The sequence below is a fragment of the Centruroides vittatus genome, unplaced genomic scaffold (genome assembly GCF_030686945.1).
Source record: "Centruroides vittatus isolate TY-2023 unplaced genomic scaffold, ASM3068694v2 contig_459, whole genome shotgun sequence".
Taxonomy (NCBI): domain Eukaryota; kingdom Metazoa; phylum Arthropoda; class Arachnida; order Scorpiones; family Buthidae; genus Centruroides; species Centruroides vittatus.
Genome location: NW_027122255.1, coordinates 1,728,524 through 1,747,158, shown reverse-complemented (window position 1 = coordinate 1,747,158; position 18,635 = coordinate 1,728,524). Strand labels below are relative to the sequence as shown.

The 18,635-nt window shown below is 27.9% G+C and overlaps 1 protein-coding gene and 1 long non-coding RNA gene across 3 annotated transcripts in view; one reads left to right on the top strand and one right to left on the bottom strand.

The window, feature by feature from the left end:
• Positions 1–2,775: 2,775 nt before the first annotated feature.
• LOC136977445 (uncharacterized) lies at positions 2,776–18,072 on the bottom strand. 2 transcript variants are annotated; one of them, XR_010881090.1, is made up of 3 exons: positions 17,935–18,072; positions 3,074–3,147; positions 2,776–3,003 (listed from the first exon to the last, which is right to left on the bottom strand). It is a non-coding gene; the product is annotated as an uncharacterized lncRNA (long non-coding RNA). The 2 variants fall into 2 exon arrangements; XR_010881091.1 differs by lacking the exon at positions 17,935–18,072 and adding an exon at positions 11,976–12,209.
• LOC136977425 (leucine-rich repeats and immunoglobulin-like domains protein 2) overlaps positions 18,012–18,635 on the top strand; it is a 42,901-nt gene continuing 42,277 nt past the window's right edge. Inside the window, exon 1 of the mRNA XM_067272907.1 lies at positions 18,012–18,385. Within this exon, the coding sequence (XP_067129008.1) occupies positions 18,216–18,385 (170 nt within the window). The 5' untranslated portion in view covers positions 18,012–18,215. The remainder of the gene's footprint in view (positions 18,386–18,635) is intronic.

Here is an 18,635-nt window from a genome sequence, read left to right as displayed (position 1 = left end):
TAAATACTGCCTAGTAATTATTGTAATTAATCATAATATATACATTTTTAATAATTTTAAATGCTATTATTAAATGAATGGAAATTTAATTTTTTTTTTAAATTAAAGGAAATAAAACTAAATATGAGCGTAAAATAAACTAAGTGAAATTTTAAAAATAAAATAAAAAAGATATGTATTTTTGCGTGTGAAAATGTCATATTTTACGATATATATGAATATTTTTAACTTAAAAATATGAATAAAATTATACAAAATATGGTAAATCGTAACAGAAATTAATGAATAATGCATTTAATATAAATTAATACTTAAAAATTAGCCAGTATTTTAATAATAAAAAAATTAAATAAACTGTAGTGAACTTTCGATAAGAAAGCGAAATATTTCACTGTATCGAGTGTTCAAGAATTCATTATATTTAAAGTAAAATTAGCCATTATTTTCAACATAATTTCGTATATGATGCTTAATAATAAGGCAAAATATTTAAATATTCATTCTATAGTTAAATATGTTGCTATTTTATTACATTTATTCCTGAATTAAATTAGAAACTATTTAAATAAGCACACAATTACGCTATTAACTTATGTTAGATTTTCCATGTTAAATATTTTCGATGAATTATTTTTGGATGTTTTAGATATTTTTTAAAATCAAGCTTTGAATTATTGCAACAAATTTAATTTTTAATATTCTAAGAAGACTTGAGTAGGAACATGTCGTTCCCACTTTAAAAAGGGCACATCCCTTCTTATAAATGTATTTTTTAAGTCTATTTCTTGAGTCGTTTTTCTAAAAAAGAAGTGAACTTATCAATTAAAGCATAGAAAAAATCCTTCTTAGAATTTATCAATAAAAATAGATCTTATAGAAAGCAAATTCCTCAAAAACAAGAAAATATATCCAGTAAACCCCGCTTTTACGACGGACGTAAAAATCGGTCACAAATCGAATTCTAATATCGCATAGGTAGTGTCGTAAGTTGATATTTTATTCTCTGAACTCTGTATAATACCAACAGAAATGGATACAACATTTCATAGTCAGGATAGAACATTTATGTCGTGAAAGCGGGAGTTTGTAAAGCGAGAGGTCGTAAAGCGAGTCCATTTTTTTTAATCATTTTATTTTACTAACAATTTAAAAAGTATTTAAACTGATATAAATTTACTATAAAATTATCGAATCGAATTGATTAATTTTTATGGAAATTTTTAAATAAAAATTAACTTTTTCAATATGATAATTTCAAGCTCGTCAATGCTAATATTGATAGATAAAACCACCAAACACTAATAGTTAGTCGCGGGTTCGTGTCTCACCAACGGGCTGGCCACGTGGTTTTCTGAATTTTCTTCACACGTGCAGCACTTAATAGGGGACAGTTGCCTGTAAAAGTCCCCCGGGAGGTACTCCCATCTTGGCAGATCTCCCTTGTGTTGCGTTGCCATATCCCATTATATCCTGTATAAATAACGAGCAATTATTTATTATGACAATCACAATGCCTGGCTGCAATTTTTAATCATATTTTAAATTTATTTTATTTAAAATATATGCTCCCCATCTTAAATTAGTAGTGGCTTGCCCCTGTACATCATACTTTTCCTTTAACAATGGAGTCGATATCTAAAATGCTTTCAGAGGAAAAGTTTTGAATTAAAATAACCTGACTTCTGGTTTACATCGGAAGTTTGTATATATATATTGTATAATCGTGGCCGCCTGCCCCTAAGGTTTTCATATGTGTCTCGTGTTTAATCTATTTAACTCTGTTTTCGACATTAAGGAAAGACAACGGATGGATGACAGTGGGGAATTTATAGGTCTACAATTTTTTCAAATTGCAGCCCAAAAAATTTTTATACTGTATTTGGTGTGTAACTAAAACCGATATTAGAGAGGCGTTCGAATGTGCATTAATAAATTTTTAAAATGTACCCCTATATCACTAGATGTAGTTACTTGCACTATGGATGAAGTGTAAACTCGTAGACACTGTATATAGCCTACAATGTTTAAGTACGTTCATTACATTCGGATATTTTTCCTTCACTTGTTTCATTTTTGACCAACTTATTTACAAGTATTTACAAAGTTCGGGGGTCTGGATCTCCTGAGCATCCTGTTACGCTGCTGGGTACATAAATTTAAAGATGGCAAGACTTTGGAAAGGGTGATGACGTGTAATACGTATTAATTTTACTAATTCGTCATAACTTTTTTTTAATATAATGTAATTTCTGTTTATTTTTGGCATGAACATTTAGAGACATATAATGAATGAAATTTTAAAGATGTTGAATTAAGTTTTTTAAATAAATTTTAGGTGAACACTTTTACAATTAACAAAAATAATTAACTTTTTTTAAAAAAATTAAGTAGAAAAGGAAAGAAAAGTTGGAAAAGGTTTTTTTTTTAAATCTTTATATCCTGTTTACTTATATAGTTTAATTGTATTCTTCTGTTATATTTTATTTGAACTTTCTCAAAAAAAGTTAAAGTATTTTAAACATTTCCTTAACTTAATTTTTTCAGCTACGCTGAAAAACTATTAATTAATAAATATATAAATACATCATTATTCATTAATTATACGAATACAGTATATATATATTTATTTATTATGTAATTGAGAACTAAAAATATTAATAAAGAACTCATTTTTCCACATGCTCTACTTTCATACATAGGAATTTATATTTTTAAATCACACTATAAAAGTTGCGAAAAGTATTACAATAAAAGACACCGATACATAAAGTTTTCATTATCTTTATTTCTCAAATTTGTTTATTACATGTTATCAGGAATTTATTACATCGCAAAAATAACATATTCTTGCATTAACGTCTTTCAATTAACTTCTTGTATGAATTAGATCTACACATCGTGACGAGCTTATGAATGTTCGTCATTCATTGCTTGTTCTAACTCCGAATGGAATTGATGATGAACTCTTGGGTCGATGAACCAAATCAAGATTCTTCTGAAATGCTAAGAAATGGGATTTCAGAATTTAAATTGGATTATTTAATACGTAAAACGAATAAAATCTTTTTATTACCTTATCTTTTATTCGTCTCAAATAGTGTTACGTCAAGATGAAACAAAGACACAATAATTCGTCTCATTACCATTCTAGGGAAGAAATTCAAATATGCTCTTTTAAATCAGAGTTTTTAAAAAGAATATAGTATTGAATTAGCGAGTGCGATTATTTATTTTATTTCAATTTAAATTTGTTTTTCATAAATTTGATCTATACACATGATATTTCGAAAATCAGTTAGTTCAATTAACTAACATTGCTATATCTCAGCTAACTGGCTTTTGGACCATCCTATAAACTCAAATATATACTTAACTTTATAATGTTTTTTGACATTAAATTAAGGAAATAATTATAAAATAAGGAAAAAACTTAATTAATTTAAAAATTGATGGATTTTTAATACTGTATTAATATACTGGTATATTTAAAAATCAATTATTTTTAATCGAGTTAAATAAAATTCTTTTTGTATAGTTTTTTTTTCATTTTTATTTTTATTAAAGTATTCAATTATTAAATTAATATTTTTATATTTTTAAATATTCAAGATTCAATTATTGAAACTAAATTTGACTGTTAGATTTTCATCCAAAATTTAAAAATTAATTAATTTTAGAACGATACGGTTATGAACTTTATTCGTCAGTTGTATTCAAAATCTTTTTTATAAATGTTCAATAAAAGTATTTTCCTATTTTAACTGTGTTTTACTCGAAATTAAAAGGGCTGCTTATGAACTTTTATCTTGCATTTCTTAAAGAAAACACAATAGTCTTATATTATTTAGGTTTTGTAAGGTTCGCAAGTAATTTTACACGCCTGACTTTTCATACGGAATTTATATTTATAATTTTACAAGAAGACTTTTGTGAGACGATTTCATAATAAATTTTTAGTGAAGATTTCCAGAGCGTTCAGTGGATGCCTCTAATATAACTAGATTATTTCCCCTTTTTTTTTAGTTTTTATAATTTTTTAGAGGTTTAAAGAAAACTAAAATGAATAATTTCATGTCACATTTTTAATGTCAAAATTAATATAAAAATTCTTATAAAGTTTCAACATAAAATTCTCTACTGAAGAGTTCCATATGAAGAGTCTAGAGTCTTTACCAGGAATTCCAAAACGTTAAATAAATAAATCTATGTTAAAAAAATCTGTTTTTACATAAATAAATCAAGATATAACAAATAAAAAAAAGTGAAATCATATTTACACACTTAAATTTACTAAAATTACATTGTGCACGGATTTACATTTTAATAACTGTTTTATTATATGAAGATAGTGGCTATTATCTGCAACATTTTTCGTTTATTGAACACATTTCAGTTGACCAAAAAAAAGTTAATCACTGTAGTTAATGCATCATTTAATTTAATTCTAATTCAAATTAAAACGTTTTATTATGGCTTAAATTTAAAATTTTTGTTAAAACTAGAATTACCATATGTAATGCGCTTATTTTTATATTTTCTTTTCTTTCATTGTAATATAAGTCTTGTATACATTGAATATTTATATTATATTATTTTTATCAAAACTATTCTTAAGTGTCTTTTTTTATAATTTGGCTATGGCAGTCCTATAAAAAACTAAAGCTCTTTGTTTTTTTTTTATTTGAAAACTTTAATGTATTTAAAATCTTGATAATTATTTCAGTAGTGAAATCTATTTAAATCCACCGACAGTTTAAATCCACTTAAAACAGTTTAATAAAAAAAAAACCGAATGAATGACGAGGTTATAACTCACCATGCCATCTGGTGCCTAAAAATAAAACTGATATCGAAACATAGAAAGAGTTCGAGGGTATTCTAATTCTCTCAACGATCCCGTAATTCGAAAAAAATGCAATTTCCTGTTGTCGATTGGCTTGTAATTTTGTAAAAACCAAGACAGTTTATAAACCTGCATTAAATTACAAACATTTTTATAGAAAAGTTCAAAAATTTCCTGCTATTCGATAATTTCATAGCTTAACACATTAAAGCCTTTTATTATCCATTGCGTTTTCTTTAAATTGTTACTGTAACGATTTAATAATAATTTTTGGTTTGTTTTATATTTCGAAAATTAAATTTTGATGGATAGAAATAACGAATTTATATCTTTTAATATTGCGACGGTTATAACGTGTTTACTATTATTTACTGTGCTGCTGTACCCAACGCTACATAACGTGACAGAAGGTCATTTACTGCTATCACGATCGATTCTTGATGATGTTATTAAAACGACAACGAATCAAATTTATTTCCTGTCCCCGTGACGATAGAAAAAAAAAAGAAAAAAAATTGATGCATTCGATCGAGGCAACGTTAACGTGATCGATGCCATGCCATTACTTATAATTTTTTTTTTAAATTTTATCCATTTTAAAATATATATATACACACTTAAGTAAGTTTATATATAATTTTAATAATTTAAAAATTTAAATGTATATATACAAATATTCAATGATTATTATTATTTTTTCTTTTTATAAATAAAATGTAAATATGGCGTTCTCTCGTGACAGCCATTTTTGAATTGACGGATCACGTGATGAAAAGGTTTATGAATTTCGTAGTGGTTGGAGATTCTTATTTTTGATTTGATTTTACATTTTTCAATAAGGGACCTTACTAGAGTAGAAAATTGAGTCTACCACCAATCTCGTACTTTTTTTTTCTAAAGAAGTCACCAATCTAGTATAAGCCGATCATAACGGCAATTGAGTCTTTTATTGGATCTATGGTGTTTTTTTGAAATATCCCGGATGTAGGGATTTGACGTAAAAATGGCGGGAAGAAAAGTTATTTGTCATCATCTCGATTTGACAGTCGACAGATTGGACAGATTGTCGGCTTCCTGCATCCTCCGGGATGCTTTGACAGATGGTTCTATGTCTGAATTCCAACCTTTAGAGCCGACTAGGCGTCGTCGTTCGAATTAAAATGACGTTCTATGATATACGAGACCGTTTAACGTTTAGAAAAACTCGAGTAGTCCGACATTTTCGTTTACTGACCCGACATTTATAAATGCAGACTCCATATCGCTTGCAAATTGTGTGGACTTCGTGCTGAATTTTTAACTCTTATTGGCATATTACGTGGGACGAGTGCCTCTTAATTGCACGTTTTTAAATTATGATCATGGATCCTTTAAAAAAATTATTATTCATAAAAAAAGGAGATTCGTCTCTTAATCACGGGTTAATTAATCCTGGAATTAACTGTAAGAAGAATATATGCTAGATTTTTGGATGTCCTTTGAAACGTTCCTTTTTTTAATGCATTAATAAGAGGACTGCATTATAAAATATCTGAATTTGGAGGTTTATTGAATGATTTAAATGAATTTATGATTTATTATTCCATTATTTATTCTTAACATCTCTGTAAGTTTAGTAAGAGTTAAACGGTTTCTGTTTTGACGATCGGATCAATTTTTAGTAAATTGATAATTATTTATGTATAATAAACAATTTTGTCAGTTAATCAGCGATTTTAGTGTTATAAAAATAAAGGAAATATTAAACTTAAACTGTAAAGATTTTCCCTTTCAGTTTATTAAAAATTTATGCAAATAATATTTTAAAAAATAGATTTTTTTTATGTAATAAATAACGATAAATAATTTTTAATTAATTTCAGTAAGCACTAAATTTGCTTATTACTATAATTAATAACTACATTAATTTTACTTAGTGCGTCATTTGTTCTCTTTGATTTCTCCTAAAATCATTGTTTGTATGCTTTCAGGTGTACAAATGGCAAAACTTTGAGTACTAAATTCTTAAACTGAAAAAATTTTTAAAATTTCTAACATTTTAAAACATAATAACTTAATCGTTTTATTATATTCTTTCAAGAGAAATCTGTTAACTTAACGGTATATTACAACGATTGTGTAAGAGATAATGCGATAAAATCTTCTTGATCCTATCTAAAACCGAATTGATAAAAGATCTATTAAACAAGCTCGGTTAGAGCTTATTTACGGGTCCCTTAAAATCAGGTTTTCGGTTTCTCTCGGTTTAAGGTCAGATTGACTGCATGACCGTCAAAAATGTGTGTAGCAATATTTTCGTAGCAAACTGTGAATAGTATATCCCGCCTAGAATTACTCAGTTGGATGGAGTCGCCTTTCTCAAATGCACCGTCCTTTCCCATGTCAGACTAACTGGCTGCACGTGGGGGAGGAGAGTAGAGAGGGCAGGTGTCGGCCTTCTTTAGCTTTCTAGAATGTCCGACGCCCGGACGTGTGAAAACATTTCTCGAACGTTAGTAGAAGGAAAGACGTTTGTGAGTCGATCTCTCTCTCCCCTCGGTTCCATTTAACTCGTTTACAAAAGAAAAGTTTTATTCTGCTTTCAAAGAGAATCGTTCTCTGTCTCCCTAGGCCTATTCCTATCCAGGTATGTGATGTGTTCAATGCAAGCCTGTGAATGGAGCTTTGTAGGATTGTACGGACAATGAAACCCAGTTAGGTACAAAAAAGGAATGCACTATGAGGGCATATGTTTAAGTTAGGGTCCGAAGAACCTATTAGAACGTAATGAATAACCTCGATCAGTCAAGTGAACTTGAATCTATAGGCTTTATGCAATCTTGTTTTTTTCTTTTTTTAAGGCCATTCTTGTAAAGACAGAATTCGAAGAACGTTCAAAAATGAAAAATTCCGAATAAAATTGCCCATTCATCTAGTGTAACACCGGCTAATTCAATTTTCGTTTAGGGCATTTTATTAAGAAAGCTCTCCACCAACTACTCGTAAGATTTCAAAGGTAGGTGAATTTCAAAAATTCCCACGTTCGGGGAGCAGAGAGGGCTAAATAAGAATTTCATACATAATTTTTTGGCGCCAGAGATGTTAACATATACAGTTACCTGGTAGACGAGCACGTTTATTTGTAATGCTATACTCTCAGTATTTTGAGCAACATAACACCTTTGCTACCAACAAGGCGCCTATGCGGAGTCGTTATTCATTACACGGTTCAATAAACAAATTTGTTTAGAATCAACAAAACAAAAAAATAAATAAATAAAACTAAGTTTTATCGAGTGTAACGCATAAAACTCGAATATATTTAGCATGACTTTCTGAAAATTCAAATGTTGATTATTCAAAGTTAAAATCAAAGTTGATTATTCCAAATGACATTTTCCCATTTACATGGGTCAATAGCGAAATTAACAATAGATGATCCTTGAAATAAAATGTCGTTAAGATAAACTGATACTCGCTATAAACAATAGGAAAGCCCTTGACTATTTGACACCAGGTACTGCAACAACTAATATTTTATAGTTGTAACTCGAGTTAGTTACAGGCCAATATTCTCATAAATCATCAAGATAATAACCAATGTCGTAACACTTAATTCAACTCTATCAATTCTAGTTTTCATGTTTTTCTCATTATTATTCATGCAAATGAGTCGAATAGCTCGTCTTTCTCTCGTTCGTCTCGTCACGTAAGTTACGCGTGCCGGATCCCCTAATCACTCGATTGGCCTCCTCCTCTCGTGACAAAACGTGACGGATGAGAGAGAGAGGGATGTGGGTGGTCGAACCATCTGTCGGACCGAGATGATGTAATTTCCGTTTCAAACATTTGTTCGAAAAATGGTTTCGCCCAGAAACATAAAACAATATATTTAATTATTCTTTCGTATTTATTTTAAGCCTTAAATATAGTCTTAAAATACCCTTAAATTAAGAGTATTTGAAGACTGTTTTAAAGAATAATAATTCCTAATTCAAAATTTTGTCTAAACAAGGCTATTCTAAGCCTTGAAAATCTATTTAAAGTAATCATTTAAGGCTACTTTAAACCCTAAAACCTACACGAAATAGCCGAATTAGAGCTACTTAAGTGGATTTTTAAGAGATAATTACTTTAATTTGAAAGTTTATATTAAAATTTCGAAATTATTTATTTTATAATCTAAAACGTGATCGACGGAACTTTAATTATATTTTTATATTAAATTATGTAAAATATGAATTGAATCATTAATATAGTGAACGTCATTCTATGATACAAAAATTATTATAAAAATAATATTAAAATATGGTAGATTTTAACTAAATTTTAAAAAATTTATACAAGTAAAATTTGATGTAATGGAATCGTTTTCTCGTAGCACCACCCACTAAACTCACCGGTTTAGTTCGTTTTGCTTCTAAGAAATGTTAAGGACAGACAACATAAATACAAAGCAATTTTTATTTTCAAAAGTCCAACAGGCAGAAACAGACAAAATAAACACAATGGCGTTTTTTTAACAATTAAAAATGAAAATATAGACTATAAATTACTGTGATGCTGTCTTATAATGCTTATTTTTTTATATTGAAGATTACTCTAATGCTTTTTATTAATGAAATCCATCACAATCCATAAAGCCAATCTTTTAGACATGCACTCTGCATGTTTCCATTTTTATTATTATTATTTCTTTAATATACTTGTCTGTAGAGAAACCCGTTGTGTGGAGGTGGATTAAAAGTCAAGGTTTCTGTCCAGTTGTCACGATCGAGTAAAGGTTTGAAAAGGCAAAAACATACACGCCCATCTCGTCTTTCGTTTTCTAAACCTACAGCACCGACTGTTCGGATGTCATTAATTACTCCTTGTTTCCATTGTTCGTGTAACGCCTTATATTTATGCTACACCCTAATACTCCTCCTTCTGGTAATGTTCTCGCTTATAAAATATGCTCACACGATTAAGATCAACAGGCTGCATAAGTTTTCTACTTATTTTTTCCGATAGCTATTAATTATATTCTTGTTATATATTCTCTCTCTAAGGTATGCTAATGGCGAATAAAGTTAATAATTCTTATTTTTATCTATACTAGTATAAGGAAACATTTAAATTATAAGCTCAAACCTTAATTTAACGTTTTTCTCCCATCTCCAGTATTTAAATGCTGCATTAATATGGGAGAACAATACCGTGGTCTTATTGTAGCTTATTAGTAAAGAAACAGTACTTAATCCTATACAGAATAACGGAGAAAATATTTAAACAGTAGGGTTAAACGTCTGTTTGACGTTTTTCATTGGGAATATCGCAACGTTAATATATAAGAACGATAAATCGAGGTTCTATTCTACGTTACTGGGAAGAATATGAACTTTGCAAAATCTGCAAAATTTAAACGTTTCTGCACTTTGTAACGCTTAAAAAGCAATTTAAATGCTTAAAACAATTTATAAGTTCGTTTATTTAGTCTCTGTAACCGTAAAATGTCAGCAAATTTAAGTATCCAATTATTTAAAAATGTCTCAACGAAGCTTTGAATAACAACTCAGTTGTAACGTACAAACTGTAATTTTGGATATTGAGTCACCAGAAATAGTTTGTGAACCTGTTACTCTTTACGCTGTAACTAAGTAGAAATTTTGTATATAAGCCAAATTTAAAAAAATAAAAACCATTTTTATAGAAAATTGTGCCAAATTATTGATTAAAAATAGATTACGGTTGGATTAATAACCAAAAATAGGAAAGAAAAATCGATAATTTAAACAATGCTGACAGATGGTGGATGGTAGTTAATTTGCCGCTAATTGAACCCTATAATATTCACATTAATGATTAGTCTAAGTCGATAATTTAAATAAAAAACTGTCCAAAAAATAACTTTAAAAATTTATTTTAGTGATAATTATTAAAATTAAGCTATAATTAAGTTTAAAAACTAATTGTCTAATAGTATTTTCCATATTAAAATCCATAATTTAATAGTCTTTTAGCAAACTTAATTGACTTCTAATATTAAATTTTTAATAAATTAAAATAAATTTATGATTTATTTTATTAAAGTCATAAATTTAAATACATATAAACATTAAATAAATCATGCAATTTAATAAACAATTAATTTTTTAAATGAATTTTTGTACTTTTATAAATGATATATTATATATATTGATATATAATTGTAAATTATATATTTTTATTTATTTTTCTTCCATTTTTTTAATGTAATAAACAATTTAATCAGCACAACTTTAATCTACTTACAACCATTAGAATGGTAATTACACAAGTAATTTATTACTTTTGCAATTGCTTGTTTAATAAATGGTGTTCCCTTTCAAACTAGCAAAAAGAAATCTTCTACAGCTTTGAAGATTCATTAATTTTATTTTATTATAACAAACAGGATAAAATTCAAATTTAGTTTTTTAAAATAGGTTTTTCTCTGCCACAAATTAAATTTTATTTGATTGATTATAAAATCTAGTATAAATGACAAAGTAATAGTTCAACATTTGAAATAGTCATTGTTTTTTATACGACATTTAACAATTTAGAATATAAATGAATCTTTTGATAAATGTTCTGTTTAAAAACTTTAAAAAATAAATAAATAAAAAATAATATACAGAATCCAAACTAAGTTAACCATTTTTATCTTACCAAATGCTTCGTTACTCCCAAAAAAACTATTCAATGCGAGATCCTTCTTGTTCTTTACACAAATTTAGTTTACTATTTATGTTCACAAATGTATTTGAATCACATAAAACACGGTTAACTGACCACCAGTATATATTATCTAAAACGTCTTAAAAATACTTTTTATTGATTTAAAATATCGTGTTTAAATTAATAATGATTTAAATATTTTAAAATTATAGATTTTTAACCACCCAAAAATGTATTTAACAGTTAACTTGTAATTAAATAGAACATTTAATTCATCACCGTTTAAATCTCATAACAATATTTTTTTAAAAATTCAATATTAATGCCATACTTTAAGTAAGGATACTGTTCTAGTTTTCGTCAATTCGATGATTGATCTGAGCTTAAAACAAATAGTTACCGCCCATTTTATATAAATGGAAACACCCAGCGGAGAGAAAATTCGAAAAACGTTCACGAAAAAGTGGCCCACCTGTAGCAAGCTACAAGAATTCCCATTCGTTGTAGGTCCAACTCCACGATGATTTATCATACAACACATGTTAAATCGCTAAACACACCGGCGATGGGGTCTGTAAAGAGCTTCCTTTCTCTATTCCTGCGGATAAAACAATGCATCTAAGTAACTTCACCTTTACAGATTTACACAAGGAATTATAAGATTAGCTTCCTCTATCTGGTTAACGACATAAATAGCTACTGACGTTACAAAACATTAGCAGACAAATGGTAGGGAATGGGAATTTTACGAGTTTTAACTTAATCTATTAAAGTCTTATCTGAATTTGGGCACTTATTTAATGTTTTCAATGCTAATTTATTTTTAAAATATTAGAATATTTCACTAAGTAGAAGTCAAGTAATTTTTTCCCACCATATTCGGTAACATTGTGTTAGACAGTAGCGGTTTTATGCACAGGCATCCTAAACATTTGCTTAAGATCCTCCGTTTTTAGGGGCCTCAGATATTATACACGAGATCTTGGTTCAGTATTCAGAATCCAATACTGGCTAAGATCTTGGACCTTGATACAATCTTTACAATAGAAAATTGTATAAAAGAGGCCTCGCACAACCTAAAAACTACACTAGTGCTGGACTCTTTTTCCAGTTTAGAGATCTATTTATCACTTAATTCCAATTATTAAGAAAGCTCAGTTAAACAATACGCCATGCGATTTTTTTTTCAATTCATTCTGTAACATCGCGTTAAACAGAGGCTGTTTTGCCTAAGGCCTCGTGCTTTTAGGAGCCCCAAACACGATATTCTCTCTGTCTTAGTCCATTATAAGCTAGTATTCTACATCCTGTACAACATTTATCTTATATAAACTTACACAGAAAAGGCCTCACGAATACACGTTTGCATAGGGCCTTGCACAAAATGATAAAAGATGTCAGTTAAAGATATTTTACGTAATTTTTTAAGCATTCTGTTAACATCTTTTCTTAATTTAAAGCGTCTACTTAACATTTTCAATGTCAATTTGTTAAAAAAATTAGAGTTAAAAGATGCGCCAAGTGAATTTGTTAAGAGTTGAGATTGGCTGTAAACAAGGCGAAAAGAATTTGTAACCTTCAATCGCATCAAATCATGTTAGCTGTTAAAATAATAGAAACAGACTAGGATACCGGTTGGGTTATAAAAACTGGCACGAGGCAATGCGCTCGTGACTTTGGCTCGTGATATAACGTCACTTTAGTGTCACATGACAAACCCCCTTTTGACTTCCTGTTGTCTTTAGGAGTACAGGTGCTATGATTAGAGCATGATGATACCTATCCTTGGATATAATCCAAGACGTGTTTTTCTTTTTTTAAACTCGGTTAAATATATTCTATCAAAATATCTCCCATTAAAACCGGAACGATTGAAACATCCTTTTGATGATAATGGAAAGTGAAAGGTTGCCATTTTCAACCTTTGTTTTTTAACACCGTTGTCAATTAAAATGGCATTTATTTTATCGATTCTTTTAATTATATTTAAATTAAATTTAATCGCAATTTAATTTTTTTAGATAAAATTATTTTAATATTAATTAAAGTTATCATTGATTTCTTAGTATCGATAATAATTAACAGATGGCGCTGCATCAATTTAGATTAAAACGCCGCCTTTTTTTTCGTCGGAAATATTTCTTTTTGTTTTATTTTTAAAAATAAACTTATAGTTAGATAAAAGCAAGCAAACTTTTAGTGAATATTCGTGATTTAAATTTTAAATTAATAAAAATGTATTAAAAATTTATTTTAATGTCAAAATAAATTATTTTTTAAAATTAGTTCTTTAAAGTTTGTAATGTTAATTAAGTGCATCGAATGGTTCTCGTCACGAACGAAGAAAATATGAAACTATGGCTAATTGAAGAAATTTTAAACACGTTATTCGTTTAATATTACAACGATTATTTTTTTTTTCCTTATTCTATATTTATTTTTACCACAAACTCAGACTCAACATAGCCGAGTCGGAATAAGACCATTAAAATTTTAAACATGGACCCTGCACCTGTTAAGACCAAAACTTTGGATGGAAGAAGGAGAAGAAGAAAAGACAGAAAAAAAGCGAGACATTTCTGCCATTATTTTGTATAAATAAATAGCGGGGGTAGAAGCTTTAACACGCTTGCGCAATATGCTGATGAATTACAACACGTGCTCGTGCATAAGGATCGTGCATGTGCTTTTTCTACGCTACTTCCTCCCTCCCTCCTTCCCTCCTTCTACAAATTAGAAGTGCTAAATAGTGCTGAATTGACATGGTATATAAATTATAGCTTTTATGATTTATATATTTTGATTTTGAATATGAAATAAACAAACTCTAGACCGGTTTTTGTAAAGAAAATAAGCGAAGATTTCAGGAATATCGAATGAATAATCGATAATTATCAGGTTTTCTTTTGTGTATCTATTTATGGATATAGTATGGAAGATATCGATGAAGATCGTGTAAAGAAAGATAAATTCTAAAATTTCGATCTAAAAAAAAGATAAATTTATATTTAACTACAAGAATGAGAATGAGTCAAAAAGCGTGCCGCTTCACAAAGAACATTAGGGATGAGTAAAAGGAGGACAATTAACGAGAATTCGGAAATAACTCTAGTTTGAATCCTGATATAGGATTTGTCATTTGGTTAGACAGTATTTCCTTTATTTTCTGTAAATTTTTTAAAATTAAATGTGCCTAATAGATAAACGTGAAGTAAAACGAAATTAGAAAGATTAACGGTAATTTAATAAATAAGTTTGTTGACACTATTAATTTGCCATATTTTAATGAGCCATACGCGTTTTATCTACAATACATTTAATTTCCTCACGTGTCAACACAATCAACAAATGACGTTTCGCAGCTGTATAGGATTAACAATTTGACAAATGTACACGGTAAACTTTTCAGTTCCTTTTCTTGCAGGTGCAGTTCGGAGCCAAACTACCACCCTCACACTTGGCCTCTGTATCAACAATGTACCCCAACTAAACCACACACACATTTCTTTTCCCACGAAATCTGTCTAAAACCGTGTTATTTCAGGTGAAAAAAGAATTGTCTCAAAGCTTTAGAATAGACGTATATATACACAAAGTTTTACCGTTCAATAAAACCAGACATTTTAAACAACGAAAATTCATTCTTTTCTTTAAACTTATCCGAGTCACACCTTCTAAATCTATTGCAATGGGCAAGATTTTCTTACCACATCTGGCATTATGAAATTTACACACGTATTGACTCACCCGCTCCCACTTTTTTTTAATATATGTGAGCGGGCTTTAATTCTTTGGATTAGTAAAGCTTAATCTCAATAGAATCTTGTAAGGGAGGAAACTTTTAAGCTTGAATCTATCCTGCTGTGAAAAACGTGACGTTGCAAATGACCCTGAAAATGAGCTAGATCTTGCTGAACGCTTAAACACAATATGGAATATTGTTCTATTGTTACTTTAACTGGAAACAGCTGTAATTAAGAAATTACTTAATTTTATTTTAAAGTTCCTTCGTGTATTTACAACTCTGACAATTACTCTACATACTTTAAAACTTACCGAAGACTATATTACTGTATTATTATTATTATTGAACTTATCGAACATTTAAATATTAAATAAACGTTATGGGCTGATACGTAACATGCTTACGCAGCTGTTTTTAAAGTCCGTAGTTCGTCTCGCTATTTCAAGTTTCTATACTGACAAAGCATCTTCAAATTATAAAATGATGATTCGTAAAAATATTTATAAATATTATAAATTATTAGCCTTATATATTATTGTAATATAATAATTTATGATAATTCTTATATTTAACGCATGAATATACAGTATTTTAATTTTTTGATGTACAATACCTCATCTTGAATATCTAGTATTACATATCATAATTTACTACACTTACACGTTGATAATTAAACTTTATATATAAAAAAAATTAATGATATTTGATTTTATTAAAAAATTTATAGATGTTAAAATGGTTATAAGTCTTTTTAAATAAAATTTGCTATCTTTAAAGAGGTCAGATTTGAGATATCACTATTTATTTATGATCACTAAATAGGTATAAATCTATAAATCTTAAAAAAAAATATATTTTAAGATTAAAGTTTAACTTCTAAACTGCTTACATTTATTATTACTGATAATTAGAATGCCAATTTTAGAATTTAGATATTGTATCGTGGTCTAACTTAAGCAGTTTTGTTATCGTTTTACTGCAGAATAAGAGTTTATACATACTGAAAGAATTCTGTAGACAAACAAAAAAAATTTTCATCTATTAAATGGTTGAAATAATAATTTATTAGTAATTATTTATATAATATTATATATATATAAAATTATAACTTAATTATAAATTTAAAATCATTCTTTTAATTTAAAATATATAGTTTTGGCAATGTACAGTACAAGATAAAAAAATTTTTTATCGGTTTTAAAGTTATGTAAGTAATATTCACAAAAATAATAATAGAGTTATATAATAAGAAAAAATCCAGAAAAAAATATCTTCAGGAAGATAATGCGCATGCTTACAGGAAAAAAATATTAAAGAAAAATCTGTGAAGTTAAATAGAAGTGGGAGGAGTAAAATTTCGAAGTATTATAAGATGTAAGAATTATTTTAAAATACTTTTCTAGTAATATATTAAAATGCTTTTAATTTGTACTAACATTTAAAAAATTCTGTTAACTGACTTTTGACTATCCTGTATATTTAACAATGTTCAATCTGTTTCAAGTAAACTGAATTCGTATTTTATATATTGAATTTGTGTTAATTTATATATTGAACAAGAAGAATTCTATTTTGAACACCTTTTTCTAAAGTTTTTACGTAATACAGTACAGAAATTTAGTCTTTACAATGGCTAACTGACTTTTGGGCTATCCTGTGTATAAAAAATTTTATTTTATATTTTATATTTTAAAAAAATTTAAAATTTGTAAAATATAACTTATTCATATTATTAAGATTTCTTATATTTTATAATAATTTATTTTAAATATATAAAATAATATACAGATGATAAAATATTTAACATATTTGTCTAATTTAAATATTAATAAGTCACATTAAAAAATTATTTAGCAAATTTTTAAAAATATTTTTTAAATCTTAAAACAATTGGAATGATTTACTGTTAAAAGTTTAACAGAGAAAAATCTTTATAAAAATTCTTGATTTTATTTCAATATTTCGAAACATATAATGTATTTATTTTCCCCATATTAACGGAGAGAAAAATGAAGGATTTAAACATGTGTTTTTATGTAGAAGCTATGAAAAACATAAGAAAAATTAAGGAAAAAATTAATAATGAAAGCCTCCCCAAAAAACTAAAATTGTGATTTTATTGGAAATTTTTAAAATAATTATTCAATAAATTAACAAATACATATAGATAATTTTTATATTGTTAGAGAGAAAACAACAGAGAATTTAAGTATATTTTTGTATAAAAAGTTAGGAAAAAATTAAATAAAATCATAGTTAACATTTTAAAAGTAATTACTCAATATTTAAAATTATATGTACAGTACAGTATACATATAATTTTAAACATTGAGTAATTACTTTATTACATTAATATAATTAAATTAAAAATTACAATATAATTTTTAACTTAATTATAATAATTTTTAATATTAATAAAGAGAAAGAATAGGGAAGTTAAACATACTTTTGTCTAATAAATAAGAAAAAAAAATGAATAATTAAATTCAACACAAAATAAATTTTATCAAAAATTAAATATTTAAAATTTCATTTCAATTAATATATTTAAATATATTTTAACACGTTAAAAATTAAGATTAAAAAAATTCCCGATAACATATAAACAGAGAAGCACGATCTTAATGTTTACATTAAGAGGACCGAAACTACTCGTTACGAATCGACCAATGAAACCACACCTTACCTAAATACCACATGATCCGACCAAACCAATAAGAAGCGAGCGATCGCTTTAGCCATCTTCCAGTATAAAACGTGGGTGTTTAGTGTCGAATATGTTCAGATCAAACATAAGAAGGTCGAAGGGTTACTTATCGTACATAATAATCGTCCGGAAAGCGTGTATGTAGTCCAATTAGTTAATAATGTTATCGGCGAGACGTAAGAATCGGTGAGAAAGACGTTTGTGTTTGTTGTGTGTTGCAAGATTCCCGTCACCCAAGACTTATCGAGGGGGGAACTGTCATGGCGGCGATCGTAGGAACGATCGTTTGGTTGATGATTCTAATGTCGTCTGTTGCCTGTCAGAATCGTCTGTGTCCTTCATCTTGTTCGTGTTTGGGATCGTTCGTCGATTGTGCGAAACGTGGATTGATCGAAATACCAAAGGATCTACCCGACTGGCTGGAAATATTGTAAGTATAGCAAGCGACCTTCGTTATATTGACTTAGGGTTTGTATGCGAATTGATGTATTCTAAACACGTAACTAGCCGAGATGTGATAGAATAGAATTACGCACGAAGAAGTGCGTAATTCTATTCACATTCGAAGGCTTAATTGATTAAATATCGCAATTTAGATGTATGTAAATATATCGTAAATTGCGATCGTTCGAAGGCTTAATTTATAAAATATCGCAATTTACGATGTATTTACATACATC